General features: G+C 55.4%; 1 protein-coding gene across 1 annotated transcript; it reads right to left on the bottom strand.

The window, feature by feature from the left end:
• Positions 1–545: 545 nt before the first annotated feature.
• PPP1R1B (protein phosphatase 1 regulatory inhibitor subunit 1B) lies at positions 546–24,376 on the bottom strand. The gene is made up of 9 exons (XM_077806535.1): positions 24,296–24,376; positions 20,551–20,611; positions 19,720–19,742; positions 17,090–17,165; positions 8,873–9,049; positions 5,608–5,691; positions 2,944–3,015; positions 1,932–2,081; positions 546–649 (listed from the first exon to the last, which is right to left on the bottom strand). Exons 1-9 carry the CDS (start codon positions 24,374–24,376, stop codon positions 546–548), a joined length of 828 nt encoding a protein of 275 aa, XP_077662661.1.
• Positions 24,377–25,104: the final 728 nt, after the last annotated feature.

The raw sequence follows: 25,104 nt of genomic DNA, 5'->3' as shown, positions 1-25,104 counted from the left end.
GCATGCTCAAGCAAAAAGGGCAAGGACTGAATGGACCAAAAAGACTGAACGGTCCAAAGGAAGGGCCTTTCTTTAGGGTTGAAGACACGGGGGAAGCTGGCTTTGCTGCCACCTGTACTGCACTGGGACGTGCGATTGTCTCCTAAGCGAAGGGGTGGAAGCCCCATTGTTTGGCACAGTTAGACGGATAGGACAGAGTACTAGTAAATGGAGAATAGGGGAAATCTTGCAGTAGCCTCCGGGCCTGGGATGGATTAGATGCCCCACGGCAAGAGGACTTGCCCATCTCTATCATCTAGATGGACATGCAGAGACTTTCAAACATCTGTCCAGCTGCCACCTTTTGCCAGCACTACATTCACTTAACAGAAACAAGCCAACCATTGGCAGGTGATGGGAAAAATCAGAAAGATGAGAAAGGAAAGGGGGAGGGGGGAATAAAGTAAATGAGGCTGTTAAGGAAAGAGAATCCATAACGTGGAGCGGGAAGATGAGTGCGTTCCACCTGTGGGACGGCTTCCTCCATCTTCCTTCCGCCACCCAGGCTAACTGGTGCCTCCCAGCGGGGAGGTGGTGGAGCAGTTCTCTACGTTCACAGAGCGCGGAGGTCTCTCTGCAAAGCCAACATGTCTCCGCTCCTTGATGTGTTCTTGGGAGGGGAAAAGGAAAAAATAAAATGCAGAAGCTGTAGATTGTGAGCTCCCCAGGGCAGGGATCAGCGGTTATTTGTTTGCACGGATCCTGCATTGACAGGAGTGCTTCGTTTATGGCTCTGAGGTGCAGGTCCTTAGAGCCTGGGACTGCTGGGGCCCCGGGTCTCTGACACTCCCTTGTCACCACCAAGGGAGATGGACAAAGCAGCACCTCGCCAGTCCTGGAAGGTCAGGCCCCGCAGGAAGTCCTATCGGAACGGCCAAGGTGTACAGCCGCCTGATTGGCTCGCACCCACTGCTTCAGCCAGGAGGCGACCCGGGGGGGTGTCTGAGTAACCGTGCATGCTCCCCATTGCGGCTGCATCAGATTCAGCTCTTGCCTATCTCCCGCAATCTGCCTCCAGCCCATTCCCACTTCACTCCTGCCCTTGCCTCGTTTCTGGCTACAGCCCTGACTGCTCGCTAGCAGACCTGGCCCTGACCCTGGCTCGTCGGCTGCCTACTGACTCTAACTTGACCCCCCAACCACTGATCTAAGTCCTTCCCATTGGGCCAGACAGCCTGTGCCCCACTTCCTAACACTGGGGTGACTGTCCTACTGGGGTGACAATAATCCTGAATGCAGCTCTCCAAACTGCCCCAGGCTGAGATCCCTTTCTCTAATGGGAGGACCTTGCTTCCCCCAACACTCACTGTCATTTGCAAAACAATTACCATTTGCAATCCAAATGCATGATTAGAGGGGGAAAATCCATTCCATGGATCCCATCAAGTGAACCTCTGGGGCAGGGATCCCAGCTTGTAGCTGTTAAAAAGCCACATGGCTCTTTTTGTGAGTGTCTGGGTGTTAACCAGAGTGTTGTGGCCAAACTCTAGCTCAGGGGAAACCTTTCCGCTGAGCCAAGCTTCTCCATGCGGTTTCAACAGGATGCAGGTTCCCCCTTCACTTTGTGTTCCCAACTGTTAGTTGCCATGTGCTGTTAAAACAGTAGCCACGTTTCACCCCAGAGGTGGCTGCATTTCAGCACTGGGGATGTGGCTCTTGTATTTTCGTTTGCTTACCCCATGTTTGTGGGTTAGATGAGGCTTCTTTAATGAATGTCTGTGAAGCTCTCTGAGAGCCGCCCAAGGAGCGGGTCTCCCTGAAGCGTCAATGTGCTCTGCATTAACTGGCTCTATTTATGGACTCTGCATCCAGCCCTGATTAATTCTGTGGTTGCTCCTGCTACACAACATACACCCCACCCCTGTTCTTGCTCCTCAGGCTCATGACGTTACCGCTCGGGGAAGGACTGTCCTGCCCTGGATCCGGATCCTGGGCCTTGGGCCCGTCTCCTTCAATAGCTTCAGGTTTCTCCCATTCAGCAAGTGAGTTCAGCTCATCCCCGAGTTCCGCTATCCCGCCAGCGAAGGACACTTTCTGGCCACCTTCCAGGAGTAAACACCAGCATGTTAATCAAATTCTAGGAGTGTCCATCCCCCAGCACGGAGGGTTCCAGACTTCATGCAACAATCAGACAAGTGCTTTAAAATGTCACCATGAATCAGTGAAATCCTGATTATTGATCCAGATCCAAGCCCTTCTTCCCCCAAAATTAACACTGGGATCCTCTGGAAAGACCCTTCCCCTTGTTTCCTCTACCAAAGGCTCCAAAGTTCCTCTCAGTCAGCCCACCAATCTACACACTCAGTCAGGGAAGGCTAATGAAAGACCTTGGGAAGCCAGATTAATTTGCAGCCACAAAAAGCCGCTGATTTGGGGTATCTCGATTTCTGAGACACCTGGGGGCCAGCTTACTGAGGAAGAAGAGGTCAGATGGACAAATCGACGGGAGCTGCGGGTGATCAATGCCCTCTGAAAATCAGGCCCCTCCTGCCTTAGGCCTTGTCTACGCTACAAATGCCATCCTGGCAACGCCCCCGGTGTAGACGCAGCTTGTGCCAGCAGATGGCGTTTCTCTGTGGGCATAGCAAGACCACCTCCCTGAACAACATTAGCTATTCTGACAAGACTTAGTAGTAGGCACCTGGCCTTCGGGTTGGGGGCTGGAAAATGGTGCTAATTTTAGCCTTGATGCTGCAAAACCCAAACAAGAAAAATGCAAAGGGAGACCAAAACCAGGGCTGATAAAGTCTGGGCCCCAGGTTAGTGCCAGGCCAGGTAGGTGCCTCCTCTGAAAACATAATGGAGATGCTGACTGACCCTTAACCTTGGAGGCATTGCTGGGTCTCCCACCCACTGCAACAAATCCCCACTGATCCTCCGTTGTCTATCGCACCGGCGGATTACCTTTCCTTTTGTGTGATTTGATGACAGCTGGAGAGATACGGGGTTCAAATGCCTTGGTCTCATTTCCCGGGGCTTTTCGGGAGGCAGCAACAAAGAAGAAAAAGAACAAGACGCGTTGCACAGAATTCTCCATTGGAAATATTAACAAAGGGGATAAACAAGGCGGCAAGGGGGCCACATGCCTGTCGCAACTCCATGTGCTCTGAGTGATGGCCCTGCAGGGGTACGGAAGGGCTCCCCTCTCATAGCTAAGCTGAACGGTGGGACATGCTTACCGTGTCCAGGCACAAATCAGGATGGCTCAACCACTTAAGCAGCTAGATCCTGAGCAGCACAGTATTAGGGGCGATCAAATGCCTAGTGAGAGCCCCGACTCAGGGGGCAGGGGTTGGGGGAAAGCACAGATAGATATCTGAGCGATTCTCCGATTTACACGGGTATCAATCTGAAGTGACTCCTTTATAGTCAACGGAGCTGCACTGGATTAGCCCCAGCATTAGCACCTGGAGAATCAGGTCCCCTAGGCTGGGAGGAACCCAGTGCTAGGACAATCATGTCTGAGAGCTATGGGACACTGGTGCCATCTGAGTGATCCCCCACCCAGGGGAAGTGGGTTGTGGCTCTCTGCCGATGGTGTCACACAGCGTGAGACCACCCCCTAGGTTGGTTATGCCCTCAGTGTTCAGCTTTCCCTAAAACTGGAGGTGTTGCAGCACCTTGAATGGAGAGAGATCAGACTTCTATTGTTTCCCTGTCAATGAAAACACCACCCTCACCCTTTATAGGGTTAACACGCTTCCCTGCAGCGTGAAGAACCCAAATCCAAGGGGAACTAGCTAGTTTGTGAGAGCCAGAAAGCTGAGAGGGGCTAACCTCCAAAACAATGGGTACACTCGCCCCTCCACACACAGAGCTTTGGGGGCTGAAGGGGAAGGGAAAATGGGACCCAGAAGGGAACCGCCTTCAGTTTGAGAATCACAAAGCAAACTCCTGCTGAAGGAGGTTTTGCAAACCCAGGGTGTCGTCACTGCAGAGTTAACTCTGATGTTATCCCCAAGCCCTCTCCTATCCACACAAAATCCTGTCGCCCAGGTGGGTCTATCTTCACTGCAGTTAACCCAGGCTCTTATCCAAGTTTTAGCTCAAACCTCTCCCCACCAACCCCCTCTGACCTGGGTTTGGAGACGCTCTAAGCCCAGGCTAGCTGACCAGGATGGGGCTGAGTTAGCCCCGGGCTCTAGTTTAACCCAGGGGTTAACTCCGGCCACACCACTTGAGTGCTGATTGTCCTCCAGTGTTTTCCCACAATTCCCCCCAGGTGCCCAGAAGGACAGACAAATTCTTTCCATGGCTGGCTGGCAAAGAATCCTAGAGCAGCCCAGCTTACTGCACACAAAGAACCAAGGGATCTTCCTCCCCGAGAAGTCCTAGCAACACACACAGGAGTGCAGCACCATCAGTGAGGACCCATTAACGGGGGCTTGGCTGCTGCTCACACCAGGGCTAGATTACCAACTCTGCAGTGCAGCCAGACCCCAACAGCACAGCTGGGTTTTGTCTCTTGCTGCTGCCAAGCGAAACCAAAGTAGTAGCAGAAAGTAAAACTGATCAGCTTAGTTTCCTTGTGTGTGTGTAACTGTGACTCCTGGAATCCGGGCGGGCTGCTCCCTGCCCGTGTGACAGGGCTGTTAGCCCTCACCAGCCTGAGCCAGCACAGGTCAGAAAAGGCAACAAAAGTCAAAATGGCACCAGCCACAAAAACTAAAATGAAGGTTGGGGGTTTCGTTTTTGATGCTTTCCATTTTAATCCTCAAAGGGGTTTGTCGTGACCCAGAGAAGGAAACATCGGGCCAAATGCTGATCTCAGTTAAACCAGCATAAATCTGGAGTAATTCCATTGACTTCAGTGGAGTTACTCCAGATTTACATGGATGGAAATGAGATCAGAATCTGATTTTGTTACCATACGCAGGGGCCAGAGGCTGTTGTGAATTACCCCAGTGCAAATCCAGAGCAACTCCATCAGTGTCTCTCTGGTTTTACCCCAGAGGAACTGACAGCAGATTCTGGTCCTCAATTTTTTCTTGGCAACCTCCCTTTCAAATAGAACAGTGCCAACCAAACCAATGACCTGTTGTGGCAGGGGAGAGCGAGGACTCTGGGGCAGTGAATGCAAAGGGGTTTCCTTTATTACGGCGGCTGGATGCAGACAGACACCGCGATTCTCTCTCCCTCCAAGACCTGCTCGACAGCCTGCGTTCCGCAGCGTCAACCTTTCTACGCTCCACCTGCCCCCCCCACACAACAGCCTTGCCGCCCCCCTCCAGAACCTCTGGATGTTGTGTTTGCAAGAAGCCTGGACACCAGCGCAGGCGTGAAACCCCAGGCCCGTCTCCCCGAGGTGAGAGACGCCGCCCGCCGCGATGACATGTGCCTCCTTCCCGAAAACATTTCTCTCCGCTGCAATCACCAGCTTCCCAGCGCCTCTGGAGCTTAGCAGCAGGGCGGGGAATGTGTGTGCACACTCGGGAAGGGGTGAGAGCCTGTGAAAAGCAGCGTCAGCTGTTTCCCCAGTTTTGGCTGGAACCGTTTTCTTTCTTTCCATGGTACTTCTTTTACAATCCCTCTTCCCCGTCCTTTCACAAGAGGGAGCCATTCCCTTACCGGAGTGCTGTTTTGGCAGAACTGGCTTGGGACGGGCTGCTGGTACCTCAGGTGTCAGAGGCAGCTCCTTCATCGCCTGGGCTCCTGGAACGAATACAGTAGCAAGATAAGCCATCTGGGGAGCAACCAGCGAAGGTCAGGGCGGCTGGCGCGCCGTCTGCAGAGCACAAATCCTGTCCCTCCCCAGCCCTGCCGGCCCCGGCCATTTCAGCCCAGTTCAGCCCCTGTCTGCTACCCCAACGCCCGATCGCTCTTGCTGCCCTCTGATGGCCCTTTGGTGGGGTGAGGTTGGCAGCTCTTGGTCCTGTTGCAAATAAGACAGGTGTCCCCGCCGGGGAAAAATCTCCTCCTGCCGCAGCTGGCTCTGCTAATCCCCCTTTGTCTTCAGCCACAGCAGAGCAGCCAAGGACTGAACGGGGCCTGGAGATCGGCTGCCTCTCTCAGCCCTAGACCGATGCCACCAGGTCAGGATACAGCCCCATTGGGCCAGATTCCTCATTCCCTCATGCTGCCATGGCGGTCTAGTAGCTACGCCTGGGGGGTTGGGACTCAGGAGGCCTGTGCTCTGGTCCGAGTTCTGGCAGGGCCCTCAGGGCAACTCTGTGTCTCAGTTTCCCCTCCCATCCTTTACCTCCTCTATTTAGACAGTAAGTAATGGGGGGGCAGAGGCTGCTTCTCGCTATAGGTACATATAATTCCCTACATCGTGGGCCCCTGATCACTCTGAGGCCTCTAGGTACCTCTGTAATAGATGGAAATCACAGAACGCAGGGAGGACCCTCTGCAGCTGCTACCCTCCCTTCCTTCAGATGCCTCCGCAACCATGCGGCCTATCAGAAACCAGCCAATTGGCGACGGCTGGAGGGGCAAATTGGGACAGCTGGTGCTCTGGCTGTTGCTAATTGCAAAGGTATCGATGTCTATAAGATTGTATCTGTCTGATTATATCCTTCTCTCCCCCTTCCCCCCCGACTTCATACCTGACTTGTCTACTTAGACTGTAAGTTTGCTGGGAGTTAGGACAGGTGCCAAGTCTTCCCAAGTGTTTGTGCAGGGCCTCGCCGCCTGGGGCCCCGATCCTGACCAGGGCTTTTAACTGCTACTGGGACACAAATCTGAAATGGACACTCAGATGCTCGGGGAGGGGCACATGACAGATTCCTACACAGATTTCACTACCCTTGTGTTGCCAGCACTCTGTGCGTATGGGGAACCCAGGACTGGAAGGGAAGGGTGCTGCAGGGCAGGACTGAGGGGGCATTGGCAGAGCTGTGGCAGGGGGAGCCCAAGGCTGGGATAGAGGGGGATGTGCGTCAGAACTGAGCAGCATCAATGGATCTGTGGCGTGGGGTGGGAGCCCAGGACTATAAAAGAAACAAAGAACTTGACTCTAACCCTGAACCAGCCTTTCCCAGCTCTTGCTGCCCAGAGCGGAAGGGAGCTGAGATGCCAAAGTGCCAAGATAAACGTCCCCACCGTGACCCAGGTCCATTCTGGATGAGGAAGCTCAATGATTCCCACCCCCCACTGAATTTAACTGGGAGGGGGGGAGAATCTCGCCATCCCCGGACGGTGCAGGGAAAGCAGGTGGGTGGGTTGGGGTGGGTGTGTGTCTCTGATTGAATGCCAAGGCACCAGGCTCACCGCTCCTTCGTGCCAAGCAACAGTGATGGTTTCCTAGGTGACTGACGGCTCATTGTACCAGGGAGGGAGCGTATGCGTGGAGGCAGTGGGGAATATTTACAGGTTTCTCCCTAGCAGCAAAGGCGCTAAATGAAGGGATATTTTAGTATGCGCAGCGGGTCCCCAGCGAGTGGGATCTGAGGAAGGCGGGGGGGACAGGGGAGAATAACGAGGCCTTTAAATAGAATCCTGCTACGCTGGCAGGCCTCCCACCTGCTTCCAAACTCCTTGACCTCCAGACTCGGATCCAGGGAAAACTGCCCTGGACTAAAGCAAATCCCCTTCCCCCAGGTCGCTTCCTTCCAGGGCTCAGAGAGGTTAGAACCCCCAGCCCACCCCCTGCTTCCCACAAATGGCCAAGAAAGCCCCGTCTGCCCTCTGCGCTCCTGAGTTCCACCCCAGGGCCTTTGACCAGCTTATTCTGAGCTTCTGCCCCCAGTTCTGATTGGGTAGCATCACTGAGCCACTTTGCACTGGTGTCACTGACTGCACCGGGGGGCACGGCGCAGGGTTCCCACCCATCTTGCCACCACAGCTGGAGTCTGTGTGGTGCTCGTCCCCGGGATATCTGAGAACCTAGGGAACCCAAACAGCTGAGCCCTGCACAGGGATCCAGTGCACCAGGGCACTGTGCTTGGAAACCTCCTTCTCTCAAACAGGAATCTCAGCACAGCAAGGCCAGCAAGATGCCCTGGGAAATGCCCAGCCATCCTTTGAGCTGGAGAATAGATGCAAACTCTCCTGGAGGGGCCAGCAAACAATGGCAGCCAGGAGTGGGACGAGTCATCCCGGAGCTCCCGCTGAGTCTAAACCTGCAGGTAATTACCCCTGATGATTCATCCCGCTCTCTGGTTCAGGGACGGCTCCTCAGCCTTCACGAGGCACCTCAGGGATGGACTCAGCACAGGGAGGAAAGCAGCGATTCCCATCACTGTGATTCCGAATGGGACGACCCTTCTAGCTAGAGAGCTGTGATTTGTGCTGGCATCTATCACTGTCCCCACATGGAGAAACTGAGGCACCGAGCGGCTCCCCAGGGTCAGCCGGAAAGCATCTCTCCTGAGTCCAAGCCTAGCAGTGACAGGAGTGCAGCAGCAGCCGCCAGCCATTGGCTACGTCTGTTGGCTGCATTATTTGTAAAGGACCATTCACCCGGGGCTGTTTGAAACACAGCGCCAACCTTACGGGATCCAGGACTAGACGCCCGTCTCCCTGGCTCCCAGGCCTGTCCTCGTAGGACATGATCACGCTGCTTCGCATGCTCTGGGCTCCCCTCCTTCGGGAAGATCTAACGACCTGAGCGTCCCTCTCTGGCTTCCCATTACCCCTCTTCCCGGACAATGGCACCGCTGTGTTACACTGCTGTGTGGCAAGGTGCAGCACCGACTGTGTGGCAAGGTGCACCCGACCTGGGAGGCTGCAGGACACCTAGCTGCCCCTAAGGGGAACCTGGTGGGGCCGACTCGAGGGACGCCTGGCTGCCTGCACACGCCCCTGCAGCCCTACAGCACGTGCTCTGGGCACCAGCTGCTCCTGCCCCTCACCTCCCCCAAAGTGGCTGTTTATGCCGCATTTCTCTTACCAGGAACGACGCTGCTCTCTAGTTCACACGGGCCGGGGATCTCGGAGTCGATGTCGTCTGGGTCACATGACTTGTCGTCCTCGGCCTCCCCTTCGGAGCTGTCCTCCTGCTCGGCAGCATCCTCGTCCTCCAGGCCGCTGCTGGCCTCCAGGTGCGACTGCACTATGCGCTGCATGGCTGGAATGCACAAGGAGGGAAGAAGAGCCAAGTCGTGCCAGTGGGAGCCGGGTCCAGCCAGTGCAGGTTCCAGGCGACCCAGCCCCTGTTGTCTCCGGCACCAGAGTGCAGAGGGATCCGAGAGACGGGAGCCACACCCCACCAGCGATCTCTCTGTGTGTATTGTACTGTAGGGTCTCAAAGCTCTTCACAAACACCAGATCACATTCACAGCCTCCCTCACAGCAGATCAGTGCTATCCCTGCTGCACAGATGGGGGAAACTGAGGCACAGAGCGAGGCAGTCACTTACCTGAGCTCAAACCCAGTCAGTGGCTAGAGCTGGAACAGAACCTAGGAGTCCTGGCTCCCAGTCCTGTCTTCTAACTACTTCACCTTTCTCTCGGTACTCCATACAGACCTAATTCTTCTTTCACTCACATCAGTTTTATGCCCAAGTTTACACACTGATTTCAGAGGAGTTAATCCTGATTTCACTTGCTGAGAGAACGTTACCAAGTCCAGTATCTATAAAGACATTACCAGTGTATCCTGGTACAGTAACACCACCTGTGAACCTAAAGTTTGTTCCCCGACCAGCTTTGCCCCCTCCATCACCCATGCACGCTGGCTGGCTTGTTATAGGGTTGCTTGTAAGGGCTGCGCCATGTGACCACTGCTTGGCTGTTGTGGGTGGCTACGAAGCGCAGGACCATGTGCACTGGCTTGTCATTGCAGGGCAGTTCCCCGAGTCGTAGGCTTAACAGGTGCTGACAGCACCTTCAGAGACGAGTCAGTGCCTGACCTCCCTGCGCTCTGGGTGTGTTTGCGGAGCTGCTTTCTGGACGCCCCAGTTTCTCCTCTGACTAGCGGACCCAGGGGAGTCGGCAGACTCCTCCTGGGAGCAGAGAGGCCTGGTTGCATGGTAGAGACCCACCAGCCCTGCACAAATCAGCCCTCTGCTAAAACAATCTGCACGTCTGCCTGTCAACCTGGCCATGGCAAAGCTCTGGGTATGCAGGCTCAGTGCAGAACACAGGGCAGCCCTACAACAACAAATGTCAGTGCCTGGGTACACTCAGCGCCCCCCCCCCCCCATGTGCATTTGCTCCGGACGGACGCGTCTAGCATGCTAACGGACCGACCAGTGGAGTGGAGACACGCAGCTTCAGAATAACAATGCAGCCTGCAACGCTGCAGCCCCAGCTTCCTGCGACCTTCCCCCAGCCTGCCTGGGGATCGTATGAAAGCTCAGAGGTCGGATGGCTACAGTGCGTTTACTGCGTTTAAAAAACCCGCAGCAGCACCCAGTCTCAGCCTGGGTCAGCTGATCTGGGCTTGCAGGGCTCGGGCTGCAAGCCTGTCCAACTGCAGTGGAGACCTTTGGTTTCTGTCTGGAGCCTGGGCGATGAGACCCCCGGTTGGAGACATACCCCAAGTGCCCCCCTTGAAGAGCTCCACAGTATCTCATGAAGCATCAAAGGAGCCAGAGTGGAAAACCTGGCCAGGAAGTGAAGTGGGGAAGCCCCAAGGAACTTAATAGGGCCCCAGCTCCCACCAGGATGATTGTCCTGTCAGCAGATCACGCTGCCTCTCACACCCTGGTTTGCAAGAGGAATTAGCTTCCGGGCCAGTGACACAGACAAGGCACATGGGGCAAAGCCCTCCCTCCCTCAAATGAATCCGGCGCTGCCTCAGCGCTTTGATCACTGGACATGCTGACCGGGTCCGGGTCTTCCTCCGCCTCCTCCCCTTCACCACCACGGGATGAAGTGAGGACCATCCTACCCGCCTGCCCTTGGTGCGATAACGGAGGCGGTGCAGAAGGGTTCCAAGCCGCGTGGCAGCCTTCAGGAAATCTGGCTTCTCGTGGGATCTAGTGCCACTGTCCACGAGCTTCCCAGCCCGGGGAGTTTGCGTCTGGGTGACCCTAGGCTAGAGAGCGCCGTACTGCGCTGGGTAACGTTCACACGGCAGCTGGGAACCAGCCTCCTGGCCCGGGCAGACAGCCTCGCTCTAGCACAGCGGCCTCAGCTGCGCGGCTCTTCCGGCTCAGGCAGGTGCCTGGGCTTCTGAGCCCACCCCCTCGGCGTGAGAACCCGAGCCGGAACGGCCTCGCTGCTAGCAGGGGTCTGCTTACGTGCCCTGGGCGATTCGCTCCCAGCTGCAGCGAAGACAAACCCTCTGCGGCCTGCTCCTCATCACACCCTCCCAAGAAACCCTGCTGCTTTAGCAGTGACCTTGAGACGGTCCGAACAGCATGGCATTTCCACCCCCTCCGAGCCAGCACCTGCTCTCTCGGGCCGGAGATCGCCACTGACTTGACAATCTGGCCATGGGGTCACAGTGTGGGGCCGAGTCCTTACTGAGATGCTTCAGTGCAAGATGAGCTAAGCTGAAAATCTGGTCCCGATTGGGGCTGCTGAGAACCCAGCAGGTGGGGAAAGCTGACCCAATTTTTTGGGGAAGCTGGGGTGGGGGCAGAACTTGCCACACAACCCAGGGCTCAGCTCAGATATGGGGCCTTTTGTTTAAAAAAAAAAAAAAGGCAGTTTAAATGTATATTTCAGGGATGAAAAATAAATGGATTAGGGCTAGATGCAGCAGAGTGGGCGTGCTGGGTCACTGGCAGGAAGTGGAGGTGGCTATAAACACCACCACGGAATAAGCCACTGTCAACAGTGGACCATTGTCTCTGTCTCTCGGATTGGTTTTGTTTCCCCGAACAAGGCTGGTCACATTCCTTGCTGAGGACTACATCCCTGCCAAGGCTGAAGAACAAGGAAACATTTGCTTTGTGTGAGCTAAGAGCTGGGTACAAAGGACTGGAAAGAGTTGGTTACGGGCACTCAGAAACAGCAGTCTGAAATGCAAGTGCTGTGGCAGCTTTGAGCCGAGGGGAAATATGGATTTGGGGATAAAGTGGGGGACAGGGAGGCAGGACTCCTGGGGTCTCTTCCTGGCTGTTGATTACAGCAGGAGGCAAGGGAGTCAGGTTTCTTGGTTTGTAACTGCAGGAGGAAGTGGGGTACATTGGTTAAAGCAGGGCCCTCCTGGCAGTCAGGACTGCTGAGTTCTGTTCCTGGCAGGGAGAGGGAATACAGTCTAGTGGTTGGATCATAGGGTTGGGGGCCCCAACTGGCTTCTATTTCTGAGAGGGAATATGGTTCAGTGGTTAGAGCAGGGGCCTGGGTTCTATTCTTGGCTGGTCAGTGTAGGCGTCTCAACCCCCTGACTCTACTGCTCAATTTAGGGCTGATTTATTTGGAAACTTGATCCTAGGAACTGAGGCAGGGGAACCAGGAGGCCAAATCCCAGCTGGACCTGGGCAGGGTGCGACCTGAAGCCATTGTCCCTTTAACACGCGGGTTAGCTTGTTCCAACAGTAAAGCAGGACTGATCGCAGGGGGAATAGGGGGCTGGGCCCAGCTGCCCTCCCGCCCCAGATTAGAGGAGTGGGAGGCTGTGCCAGAGAGCCCCACGGGCCACACTTCGGCCTCCACTGGCTCCGAGGCAGCGAACTCGGCAGGCCAGTCCAGCGGCCTGAGCTGCCGCCAATGCACTGAAGGGGAGTGGGGGAGGTTGGGAGAGGAGCCAGAGAACTTAGTGATAAGCTCAGTGGGAGCGATAAGAGTGATGGCAAAGGGAGGTGGGGGGAGAGCACCCTCCTCCAGCCTTGATGGCAGCACAAAGGAGCCTGCCGGGAGCTCCCCCTCCGGCCGGCCTTGGAACCAGCCAGTGCCGGCATGGGAGCAGAGAGGCAGGAGCAAAGCCAGCGCGGGCGGATCAGTGGCCGGAGGGCCAGCGATCAGCATGGCAGCTGCTCGGGGCTCCCCGACGCTGGCTGGGATGCCCCAAGGCCAGTCGGGGACAGACCATCACAGCACCTGCTGTACTAAGGGCTGGGCCATATTGACCCTCTCTTCATTCCACTGACCCCTGGGCCCTGATTCACCCCAGCGCTGGCATGGAGTGTGGCCTGGGACCGAAGGGAGAGAGTGATGTGCCTCTCTAGTCCTGGGGCCTGCTCTGGCCCTGGACAGAGTTAGAGGGGCTTTGAGCCCCCATGTACAATGGGCATTGGAGCCGCCCAGGGGAGCAGGGCATGGGAACACCCTGGCCATCCCTTCTCCTGCCCCTGGCCACCCCATCCTGCTCCCAGAACTGACTGTGGAAAGGGGATGATTCATGGGGCACGGGGCTTACAGATCAAAGGGGCCATAGGAAGCTGAAGAATTGGCCCTTGGGTGGGTCATTTTAAAGGCACAAGGGTGTAAATCTTCTAGGGGGGAGGTGTACAAGTCCCTGGGCTCAGCACAGGGGTAACTGGGTGAAATTTACAAGGGGTCAGACTACACGAACCAATTGTCCCTTCTCGCCTTCAACTCTGATGAATCCTATGACTCTTTGAGTCCATCTGCACAGCAGTAAAAGACCCATGGCACGGCCATGGCTGGCCCAGGTCAGCTGACACAGGCTTGGGCTGCAGGGCTATAAAACTGCCATGCGGGGAGGGTCCCAGAGTCTGGGCTTCAGCCCAAGCCTGCAAGTCCACATTGCTATTTTCAGCCCTGCAGCCTGACCTCTGTGAGTCAGCTGACCGGGACTCAGACTGCAGTGTAGACGTGCCCCATGGCACATACAGCATGGGGCATTTAAGTCCCAGAGAAATCTTGGGTGTGAGAGACTTGGTCCCGGCCTCAGTGGATTTCACCATGTGGAGCTGAAACAAAGCAAGATCCAGGGCTAGATCCTCCACTGGTGTAAATGGGCACCCCTGCGCCGGAGCCGCACTGGTTCACACCAGCTGAGGGTCCAAGCCCAAGGCACTTTGGGGTTTTTCTAAGTTGTGTGGCCTTTGCTGGCCCAGGATCATCCAGGCTGGGCCTTTCTCTACCCAGTGCTCCCTCTGGGATGCCCGTTTTGTGAGCGATATTGACCCAGGGCCTGATTTCCCCCTCGCTTCCCCCCTCTGATGAGGTTCAATAAGGATAAGTGCAGGGTCCTGCACTTAGGATGGAAGAATCCAATGCACCGCTACAGACTAGGGGCTGAATGGCTAGGCAGCAGTTCTGCGGAAAAGGACCTAGGGGTGACAGTGGACGAGAAGCTGGATATGAGCCAGCAGTGTGCCCTTGTTGCCAAGAAGGCCAATGGCATTTTGGGATGTATAAGTAGGGGCATAGCCAGCAGATCGAGGGACGTGATCGTTCCCCTCTATTCGACATTGGTGAGGCCTCATCTGGAGTACTGTGTCCAGTTTTGGGCCCCACACTACAAGAAGGATGTGGATAAATTGGAGAGAGTCCAGCGAAGGGCAACAAAAATGATTAGGGGTCTAGAACACATGACTTATGAGAGGCTGAGGGAGCTGGGATTGTTTAGCCTGCAGAAGAGAAGAATGAGGGGGGATCTGATAGCTGCTTTCAACTACCTGAAAGGGGGTTCCAAAGAGGATGGCTCTAGACTGTTCTCAATGGTAGCAGATGACAGAACGAGGAGTAATGGTCTCAAGTTGCAGTGGGGGAGGTTTAGGTTAGATATTAGGAAAAACTTTTTCACTAAGAGGGTGATGAAACACTGGAATGCGTTACCTAGGGAGGTGGTAGAATCTCCTTCCTTAGAGGTTTTTAAGGTCAGGCTTGACAAAGCCCTGGCTGGGATGATTTAACTGGGAATTGGTCCTGCTTCGAGCAGGGGGTTGGACTAGATGACCTTCTGGGGTCCCTTCCAACCCTGATATTCTATGATTCTATGATTCTAATCACAGCCCCCTCTATAGCCCCATGGGCCTCGGCTCCAGCTGAGGGAGCAGGTAACGCAGCCCCCCCAGCACCATCTGGGTCCTTCCCTCTCTCGCTGCCATGCGGGAGGCAACGTGCCTTCAGAGGCAGCGAGGGAACAAAGCAGGGGGCTGGGAGGGAACACGGGGGAGGAAGAGCAGAGCCTGAGTCCTGGCAGATTTCACAGAACCCGAGATGTGATCGAGACAGGTGAGAACAATAGGTGCATGCAGATGAAGTGGGAGCAAGCGGCTGATGGGAAATTGCTATGTACAGTACAGAGCGTGTGTGCACATGTGTGTGAGTTTGATGCAGTGCACGTGTGTGCGAGAGCGAGACAGCGTGTGTGCACGTATGTATGTGCAGGAGTGAAACAGTGTGATTGTGTAAGTGTGAGAGAGGGAGCGGGAGAAGTAGCAGAGCAAGAAGCATGTTGCCTAAATCCACTCCTCATCCCCACTATTCACCATTCATATCCCCGCTCCGGGCCTCAGTTTCCCCATCTGTAACATGGGAGTGGCTGCATTTGCCCACCCTGCGGGGGGGGGGGGTGAGCCTGAACTCCAGGAGGTCTGCCCTGTGCACTGAGATCACAGGGACGGCAGTCAGAAGGGGCGAGCTAGGCAGAGTGATGACCCTCTCTCTGCAGCTCACCCCCTGCTGTGGCAGCCCCTTCACCACGCACCCTGCCATGAGGTCCCTGCGTGGCAGTGAACCCTTAAATACCTGGCAGCGTCTGCAGCGCAGACAGATTGTCGAACGCACACACGGCGTCAAATTAGGGCTTTAAATAGATCATGTCAGTGAACACGCTGGGCCTGATTCATGTCGCTTTGACGCTGGTGTAACTCCACCCGCTCCAGGCAGGTCGCTCCTGATTTACACTGGGAGGGGGAGAGAGTGGAGAACCGGGCCCTTTGATTTTGCCATTGAGGCTCGTTAAGATCAAAAGGTGCTAATGAGAGATTTGAGTTTGGTGTGGGGTTGGTTCATTACACTCTTCCACCTGGCAACATCTGACAGCTCAGATAAGGACACTTGCTGAAAAAAAACAGGGCCATGCCCGTTAACTCCACTGAAATCAGACAGAAGAAGTAATTTGCTCTGTGTTCGTACAGAGCCTCACGCGACGGGGCTCAATCTGGCTGGCCTCTACAAGCTCCTGTAATATAATAATGGGAAAGAACCTGGGAGGGAGCAAGAGACCTTCACCTCGGCAGAGAGGGTCCTTCCCAAACCTCACGTACCATCTAAGTCCCATTTAAAGATCTCAAAATAAGGCTTAAGTGGGACATCAGCAATGCACAAAATATATGCTGGCCCATTCCTCAAAAAAGGCAATAAAGGTCATTCTTTCGCTGATGAGGACAGCTTGGCCATAGGCAAACCTATGAGAAAACCACAGCTCTTTAACCTGCAAGATCAGACCATATAATTGTCAGAATCATAGAGGGAACACATTCTGGGTTTAAATCTCTGTCTTTTTTTTAAACACAATGCCTCCATAAAGAGGGAGCCAGGACTAGTGGAGCGAACAAGAGTCTGGCCGCCAGGATCTTCCTATTCTAAGCCCAGCTGAGCCACAGACTTGCTGTGTGGCTCTAGTGCAAGTCACTGCTCCTCTCTGTGCCTCAGTTTCCCTACCTGTAGAACAGGGATGGAATTATTTTGCTCCCTCTTCAGGCTGCTGCTGGGCTTATTTGATCTCTGTAGAGCTTTTAGCATTTTTAAAGTGCTGCACAATTACCACCCCTCAGCTCTGAGGCATTTAAAATAAAACTGACTGGCTATTTTTAATGGGATATAGAGGAGGGAAAAAAAAACCCCAAACAGTGTGCCAGCTCCCCCTGCTAGCCCGGCTCTGCAGCAGCAGTTGAAGCCCCAAAGTTATTATCCAAAGGATTTTGTGGCCTTTAAGGATTTTAATTTTTCCCTTGTAGCTTTTGGAAACCTAACCTCACTGCAGTGAAATGTGAAACTGGCTAGAAGCAGGAAGTGAAACTGACCAAGATGCGCTGTGCCAAACTGATGGAAGACCAATAAGGTGTCCATCAACAAGGAGGTGCGTGAATGAGGATGAAACACACAGCTGTGTAGAGGACAACAAGGCGGCCACGCATCCCTAGGGGATGAAGCAGGACTTGAGTGATACAGTGACATTGTGGGTGAAGTGGGACATACGTGATGCATGGACTTTGCACTCTCCCGCGGCGCGGGGTGAATTTCACTGCTGCTCCCAAGCTTTCTTTTTGCAAGGGATGACATGAAAGTACACGTACCTTTAAGAGAGGGAGGCGTGTAGACACACGGGTTGGTCCTCTTTGTTTTAAGCAGGTGGCCCTCTCCCAGCGTTCTCTGGAAGGGAGGAGAATGGATTGTCAACAGCACCAGAGCAGAGCAATCAAGAGAGTCTCCAGTTAACATGGGTCTATGAATCAAGGGCCAACCTCAGGGCTGGGACAGCAAGTCGAGCAGCCCCCCAGGTGTCCCAGCCAAAGAGGCCCCAGCTCTGCCGCCTTCCCCCGCTCATCATGGGGAGAACCCACATGCGCTGCCTGGTGCCCCTCTCTTGGCAGGGACAAAGGCTGCCTGGGAGACCTTGGATGATGGTTGTTAAGCACAGAGGCCCCAGGTGGGGTGGCGTGGTGGGGAGCAGGGGCAAAGTGCAGGGAATCCAAAGCAAACCTTGGGCACTGAGCAGAGCAAACAAACTTTTGAACAATGTGGAGCGAGGATTTCCACGCCACTTTGCGAATGGCTCACTCACCCCTTGGCCCTGGGCCTCACGTTAAAAACAAAGCCCTGGGCCCAGATTCGAGGCTGGTGAAAAACACTGGCTCCACCAGCCTAGACACTGAGGTCCAGGTCTTTAAAGACTGCAGAGGTGTTAGTTGCCCACTTCATGCTGAATGGCTTCTTGCAACATGTATTAACTCCTTGTGCTTAACAGCCTGTGAGTACCTTCCCCGGGCCTGAAGGAGAGCTCAGGGTGGCTTGAAAGCTCCTCTCTCACCAACAGAAGCTGGTCCAACAAAAGATATTCCCTCCCCCACCTCGTCTCTCATATCCTGGGACTGATACAGCGACAACACTGCCCAGGTATTTAACTATCCCTTAAAGCACTGGGAGTTTGGCACCTAAACGTCTCTGAGGAGCTGAGTGCCTCTCTGCAGAGAACAGGGACAGTGCGGTCAGAGGTACCACAAGCTCCACCACCCACTACACTGCCAATGTGCGTCAGTCCGGAGCAGAGTTCTGCTCGCTCCCGGAAGCAACTGGCTCCTTACTCCACCTGGGTGGGAGAGAAGTGGGGCTTTCTGGAGAGAGAGGATCTAGAGGGTGGGCTGAGAATTCCTGGAGGAGGAGCCCTAGGAGCGGCCAGCCCTGAGGAAAAGGGGTTTGAACTGAACTTTGCTTCACTGTCAATTCCCCAAACTCCAAGGAGTGGGGACGGTGGTCAGGGGGTTGGGGGGAGGCTGGGGGAGTTTGGATTCTAACTCATGTGACAGGTTTCAGAGTAGTAGCCGTGTTAGTCTGTATTCGCAAAAAGGAAAGGAGGACTTGTGGCACCTTAGAGACTAACAAATTTATTTGAACATAATGGCATAACATAATGGCATAACATAACATAGTGGGCTACAGCTCACTAAAGCTTATGCTCAAATAAATTGGTTAGTCTCTAAGGTGCCACAAGTACTCCTTAACTCATGTGAGTGGACTGTGTCTGAGAGCAGGTTGTGGGATGCCCTCCTCAGACAGGCCACTTTGTGCCCCTTGCTAGGTGGAGCTGGGCTGAGGCCAAGAGCATTCATGTCACATAAGTTGTCAAACAGCCATCGGATGGTTACAAGTTTCATTCACTGTCACCGAGCTGGGGCAGGATTTGAACTGGCCACACGGAGGTGAAAGGTTCCATATGGCACTGTCCATGGCCGCCAGCAAGGGGCTGGTTTTGTTAGTACACTGCAAGGTGGTGAAAGTCCACGGCAATTACGAGATAAGTCGCAAATCCGCTACAGTAACGAACTGAGAGTTCTCTGCATCGTGGGGGGCGGGAGGGGGCTTGAAGAGCAGCCAAACCCTTAACCAGTTCCTAAGCTTCAGATTCCTGGCTCCTGTTCACTTCATCCTCCATTACAGCTTAGCACTTTGCGTGCGTTAAGGAATTTAATTTCACTCGAGATCAAGGAGAAGTCATGGAAAATGTGGGCAGAGATAATCTCTCGCTGCGAGCTCCTGGAGCGTGGGGATTGAGCTGGGCTTTGCGGCAGCTCAAGTTGTTTGGGAACTTCCAAGGTAACTTTGCACCGCGCAGCCTATCACTGTCATGCTGGCCTCACAAGAGCGAGGAAAAGGCCCAAGGCCGTGCGCCGGGGCCCTGACGTTTCCTCCCTTCATCAATGCTGAGTAACTGCGGTGACTTGCAGCGCTCCTGAAAGGTCGCCACCGACAGCAGCAGCTACACACGACCAGCGCAAGCTTCCCCTGCCAATGCCCCTCCACCCTGACCCATGGTCCCCCCCGGTTCCAGTCCACAGCTCTGCCAATGCCCCACAGGCCTGACTGTGCCCTCTACGTCTCCCATGCCCCGACCCGCACGCCCAAGCTTGCCAGCTGCTGTGGGGAAGAGGGCAGTGCCAGGGTAGCAGGTTTTTCCACCAGAGGGTGAACTGGGAGGAGTCTCTCTGGAGACAGGCCATGCCCCCGAGGCCGTGTTTGTGCCTATTCTCAGCCAGTTGCACCACTCAGGAGGAAGGGGTCTTTGCAGCATCCGTGTTGCCACCACCTCCACCCTCCCAACTGACTGGGGCTGCCGATACCGGTCAGAGCCTGGGCTGATCGTTTTACTGCGTCTCCATTCAGCCAGCCCATCCTCCCTGCTCCCTCCGGGCGGGGCCCCATCACTGACCTGGTATGGGGAATAATCCTCTTCTGCAGGAGGGAGAGGGCGGGAGAGAGGAGGGAAGAAGAAAAAGACAATCAGGGCACAAGCCAGGGCAGCAGGACGACAGCAGGGGGCACCCGCTCCTGGTCAGAGAGGGGCCCAGGTCTCTGGGTGCTTGGGGCCAGAGCTGCTAAGAATGGAAGGCAAATGCCACTTTGGTTCGGGGCCCAAAGGCCAGGCCAGAGCTGCCCCCCACCCTTTGCCCTGCTTCCTCTGGGCAGGGAACTCCCCTGCCTGGTGGGAATTGCCCCATGCCAGCCTCAGGCAAGGCTGCAGCGAGATCGCCAGGCAGGGAGGTGCCAAAATGGGAAGAGTCATCTGCCAGCACCACCATGGAGCTTCCCAAAGGCTGCGGCACCAGGCCATAGCAGCCCAGAGCCAGACCCTCTGCTGGGCACCGAGAGCTACCTCGGGCATCCCTCGAGGCCTCTTAATCTGGGATTTGCCCTCCAGGCTGGGAGGGAAGGGGGATCCCCTGGGACCAGGAGGGGGCATTGGGGTGGGGCATCCTCAGGCTTTAATCCCAAACCCTCTTCTCACCAGGAAGGAGTCACCTGCCCCGCTGCCCCTCAGCTAGTTGGCGATGGCCACGAGATCTGCCCTCAGACCCAGCCACCACCAGCTGTGACCTGGCAATGGGTCTGGTTCCCCCCACCCCGCAGCCCTCTCCTCCCCTCCAGAAAGGCCGATGAGGGCCCTGATGGTGGCTGAGTCCCTGCCTTTGTGGAAACCTCCCTCTGCCGTGTCCCCCTCAGTTGGGATGGAGGCCACGACCCCCTTCCAGAGCGGACTCACCTGGGGACGAGTGCTCCGACATCTGGAAGAGCATGGCGGGCGTGGGCCTCCGGCGGCGGATCTAAACCGGGGAGAACGGTTTGAGCATCTCTCTGTTGCCCCATGGGGGGTGGGGGTGAAGAGAGGCGATGGAGCCTTGCTCCCTTCCCCCACAACCTCGCTTCGTTCTGGCCCACAGGGAAGAGGTTTCCCCTTCCTCCACTACCCCCCTCGCCCATCAGACCCATTGCTGTGGCCCCCAGGACATGGCACCGGGGGCCACTCAAGGCATGGCAGTGGGATGCTCAGCCAGGAAGCTCCCTCTGACATCCTTGGTGCTGACACCCATGAACACGGTAATGGTTAGGTCGCTGGGGCCCGGATATCGCAGCCGACCGTGCTGACCAATGCTGTCTCGTTGTTTCCTGGCGCTCCCCTATCTGAACCCATCTCTTGTGTTATGATTCACTTGCCAGCTCCTTGGGGACAGAGATGATCTGTTTATTGTGTGTTTGCACAGCACCCAACGCAACAGGGTCCTGGACCAGGACTAGGCTTCCTGGGTGCTACGGTACTACAAATAATAAAATCCTGCGCCCCTCAAGTAACCCATCACCATCACGTGCCCTCTCCAGCCCTCCACTGGCCCTCTAACCCATCACCCTAAGCCAGACAACTTCTAGTCCACCACCTAGCTGTACAAAAAAGCTGCAGCCAAACCCTTACAATGTATGAATCATCACCGCCCTCTATTGGGCGGCATTGGACTTGCACATATATACCCTCTACAGGTTATAAGCCACACAACAGCTACAGCCACTGGGGATTCCCCAAGGGTTAGGAGCAGGTTTCCAGCCCTGCCACACTGCCCTGGACATTGCATGTCCTCTGGGAGCCCTTTGAAGATCACAGGGCAGCCAGCTCTCATGATTTTCTCTCTCGACATTGGACAGCCCCGGCCCTTGGACTCACGAACATCTCCGATTTCATTTTTTAAAAATAAGGACTTTTGCAGCCCCTGTGGCTGCTGGGGAAAGCAGGGGAACGTGACGCAGGGGAAGTCTCAGAAACCGGCAGGCAAATAAAAAGAACCCCCAGTTTGTTTAGTTAAAAAAACAAACCATGATTTTTTAGCCTATCTTGTGATCTTTTGGGGGACTTTGACTTGTGGTTTTGGGATGCCTGGAGCTGGCCAGGCTGGCTGACAATCCTACCACCCTTGTTGGGGGAGGGGGGGAGTGCGAGAGAGAGAGAGAGTCTGACAGTGATCTAGTGTGTTCCTTTGCACAAGTGTGCATTGATTTTACATGAGTGTCTGGTGTGTAAGTTTGGGTGTTAGTATCTGTGTGTAAGTGACCTTGTGCGTGCGTGTGCATTGGCTTTGTGGGGGAGTGGCTGAGTGGTGTGTGCCTTGGTATGTATCAGGGTGTAAGCGATCGTGTGTGAGGGGGTGCTCTGTGTGTGTGTGGTGTATCGGTGTGTATGTACACGATCAAGCGTGGGTATGTGAGTGTGAGACAGGAGATGTAAGGGGCTCGGACCTGGGGATGTACCAAGGTCTCCGCATCCCCAGTTTATTAAGCAGGGACGCGTCTAAGCATAGGGACACCCTTGAGAGGAGTTGGTAGGAGAGGATCGGACGGGCAGCCCAGCGGGATGAAGGGAGAGAGACCGGCTCTCACAGGGGCCAGGCTGGTGGCGCCAAGCACCTGGAGGAAGTGAGATCAAAGCTGAGTGCATCTTACAGGGGCCATTCTGGGGGGCACAGGTGGGGCAGCATCAGGGCAAGCTGCTGGCAGCACCATGGTAGACCCATCCCTGGCCTGGCTGGCGCCCCCACTTGAAGGGAGGGGAAATCAGTCTCTCTAGCCCTTTGGCCTCCCTGTTGAGGCTGCTAACAAGGGGGCCAACTGGTGCTAAGGGTGCGATTTGTCACATGGACACAGGTCTGCCAGATGGAGGCCCCTAAACTCAGGTCACATGGGGCATCCGAAGTCCATGAGATGATAACGTGACAGGCCACTGGGAATGTAATTTCTCCTAGAACTCTGGGCGTAGTCTGGGGGGGGGCATTGCCCCCTGCACCAAACTGCAAGCCTTGGGCAGGTGCAGAATTTCCCCCATTCACGTGCTGTCCCATTGGCCTGACTGGAGCTCCCCCCCCAAATATAGGAGTCAAACTACTTCCATGCCTAGAATGGAAACCAGGTTTCATTTTTGACCGATAACGCTGAGGTCACACTCCTCTTGAGTAACACGCCGGCTGGCGCAGGTACAATTATGTGGCTGGAGGGGGGAATATATTGGCTAGACGTGCAATTCACGAGGCTGACCAGTGCTAGCGGAACCGGGTTCACTTGTGAAATTGCACCTGGCATCATAGGTGCTGGAACGAGGGGTGCGGGGAGTGGGGCGGGGGGCTGCCGCACCCCCTGGCTTGAAGCGGATTCCATTATATCCAGGCTTTACCGTTTGGTTCAGTGGTTCTCAGTACCCCGCACTCTACAAGTTGTTCCAGCACCCTACCTGGCATGCACTGCCTGTAATCTCTCCTGACCCGGCTTGGCACTCTAAAGCCACCTAGCTCCGTCAGTCAGTAAGCAGGTCCCCCAAGATAGGGGGGAAACTTTGAGCTGACACCCTCCCCACCCTTCTGATCTTGGTGGGGGGGACCCGGATCCAAGTCGCATCTGGATTCAGCAAATCCAGTCCTCAGTGCTGCCTGTCTGGAGGCACCGGGGCTTGACAAACACAACTTGTGCTCACCTGTGCAGCTGGGGCAGGTTTTTGCAGCCGGATTTAACCCCGCGCGGTGACGGACAAGCCCCCAAATGGCTGTTCTCACTCCAGGGGCATGGTTAGGCAAACAGCTCAGGTTCTGCCCTCCTGGCTGCTAAGGGACTAAGGTGCCTTTTATGAAATTCCATCCATTTAATGCCCAGATGCCTTAGACCGCTGACCGGCTCGAGGACAGTCCTGGCTCGGCGCATTCTCCATAAATGGAGTTAGAGCTGAGCCGGGAAGGCATTGATGGGGGCATGGTGCTTTCAAGGCGATGTGCTCAGCCCTTGGCTAACCAGAGATCAGGTTCGGGGTCATTCTGTAGATAGGGTCTGATGCTCAACTGGTGTAAATCAGCCCCATTGATGTCAGTATAGCCGCACTGATTCACACCAGCAGTGGATCCCGCCCGCTGCTCGTTGGCGTGTGAGCGTGAAGGATGCGTGTGTATGTGAGTGTGCGCCGAGCTTGGGTGTGCGGGGTGCGTACCTGAGTGGGCTTTGATTTTTTTATTATTTTTAGACGGAGTATGCGGTTCAGTATGCCGGTGTCCTGGATGATTGGGTGTGTGAGGGATGCAGCGTGCACACACCCTGGCATTTTAGTGAATGCACGGCTGTGCGTACGAACCTGGGGCGCACACAAGTGGCCTAGGGCGTGAGTTTGTTTGCACTGGTTTTGTGGGTGGGTGTGCAGGAGGGCTGGGAGTGTGCAAATGGCTAGGCGAGTGTGTGCAGGTGCGAGTGTACCCGAGTGGCTGGCTGACCACCTGAGTGAATTGTGTATCCTCACGTGTGTCTGGGTGTGTGTGTGACTGGACCTGTGAGTGAATGTCTCTGAGCCTGTTTGGTCGGGGGTGCGGGCGCGTATGTGACCCGAGCAAACAGGCGCCAGCCCTAGGACCCAGCATTTGCTCCGCTGTGTAAACTCCCCCTGCCCCGGCGGCCCCCAATCCCAAATGAACCCGCCGATACGCTACCCTTACCATGTCCACTGCCCTGGGGTCCAGCTGGCTGGGGGGCGCCGGGACGGAGAACTGGATCTTCTTGCGGTCCTTGGGGTCCATCGCACCGTCGCTCTCTCCCACTTCCCAGGAGAGTCTCCAAGTCCACGTCTCTCTCTGCCCCCTGAACTGAACGCAGGGAGAACCGTGCAGCGTGGTCCCCCCCCTCTTCCAGCCCAGGCAAATACTGGCTTAGGCCAGCAGGGTCTCTCCCTCTGCTCCCCAGCAAGTGAGCCTGCGCCCCGTCCCCCAGCCGAGTTAGACAGCTCCTGAGCCCTGCTCCATCCCCGCTGCACAGTGAGTGGTGGAGACGGGAGGGGAGAGGCAGAGAGAGAGAAGAGGAGGAGAGAGGGAGGGAGGGGAGAGCTGAGCGACTACTGGCTCTCAGGAGTCTGCCTGAATTATTAATCTTCCTGGGCAGGGGGGGCAGAGGGCTAGCTTAATGAGCCCTTGCGGGGAGCCAACTGGCAGGGGGGCGGTTCAAACAAAGCCACCCACATTCAGTCTTAACCCTTTCACCGCCCAGCTGCGGAGATGCCCCCCAGAAACAAATGGATTCTGATGGGCAGCATTGCCCAGTGGGGCAACCAGGCTCTGGATGTTGTCCAGGAGATAAAGCAGCAGGCTGGGAGTCAGAAGACCTGGGTTTTATTCTGGTTCTGCCCCTGAGTTTAGGCAAGGCATTTAGCTGCCCCATGCCTCAGTTTCCCCAGCTGGACAGCAGGGGCAGTGATTAGCGCTGGTTGGGACTTGTTCAGTGAATTGTTTTGGCATCCCAAAAATGCCAGTTA

The sequence above is a fragment of the Eretmochelys imbricata genome, chromosome 27 (genome assembly GCF_965152235.1).
Source record: "Eretmochelys imbricata isolate rEreImb1 chromosome 27, rEreImb1.hap1, whole genome shotgun sequence".
Lineage (NCBI taxonomy): Eukaryota > Metazoa > Chordata > Testudines > Cheloniidae > Eretmochelys > Eretmochelys imbricata.
This window is presented reverse-complemented; position numbering and strand designations above follow the sequence as displayed.

What these genes read in the sequence shown, in the direction of transcription:
- PPP1R1B (XM_077806535.1), bottom strand. Translation starts at nt 24,376, where the DNA reads ATGGACCCCAAGGACCGCAAGAAGATCCAGTTCTCCGTCCCGGCGCCC. An exon ending in TCTGCCAAAACAGCACTCCG is followed by an intron (nt 3,016 to 5,607) that starts GTAAGGGAATGG and finishes CCTCCCGAAAAG; the next exon opens with CCCCGGGAAATGAGACCAAG. An exon ending in CAAATCACACAAAAGGAAAG is followed by an intron (nt 2,082 to 2,943) that starts GTAATCCGCCGG and finishes TACTCCTGGAAG; the next exon opens with GTGGCCAGAAAGTGTCCTTC.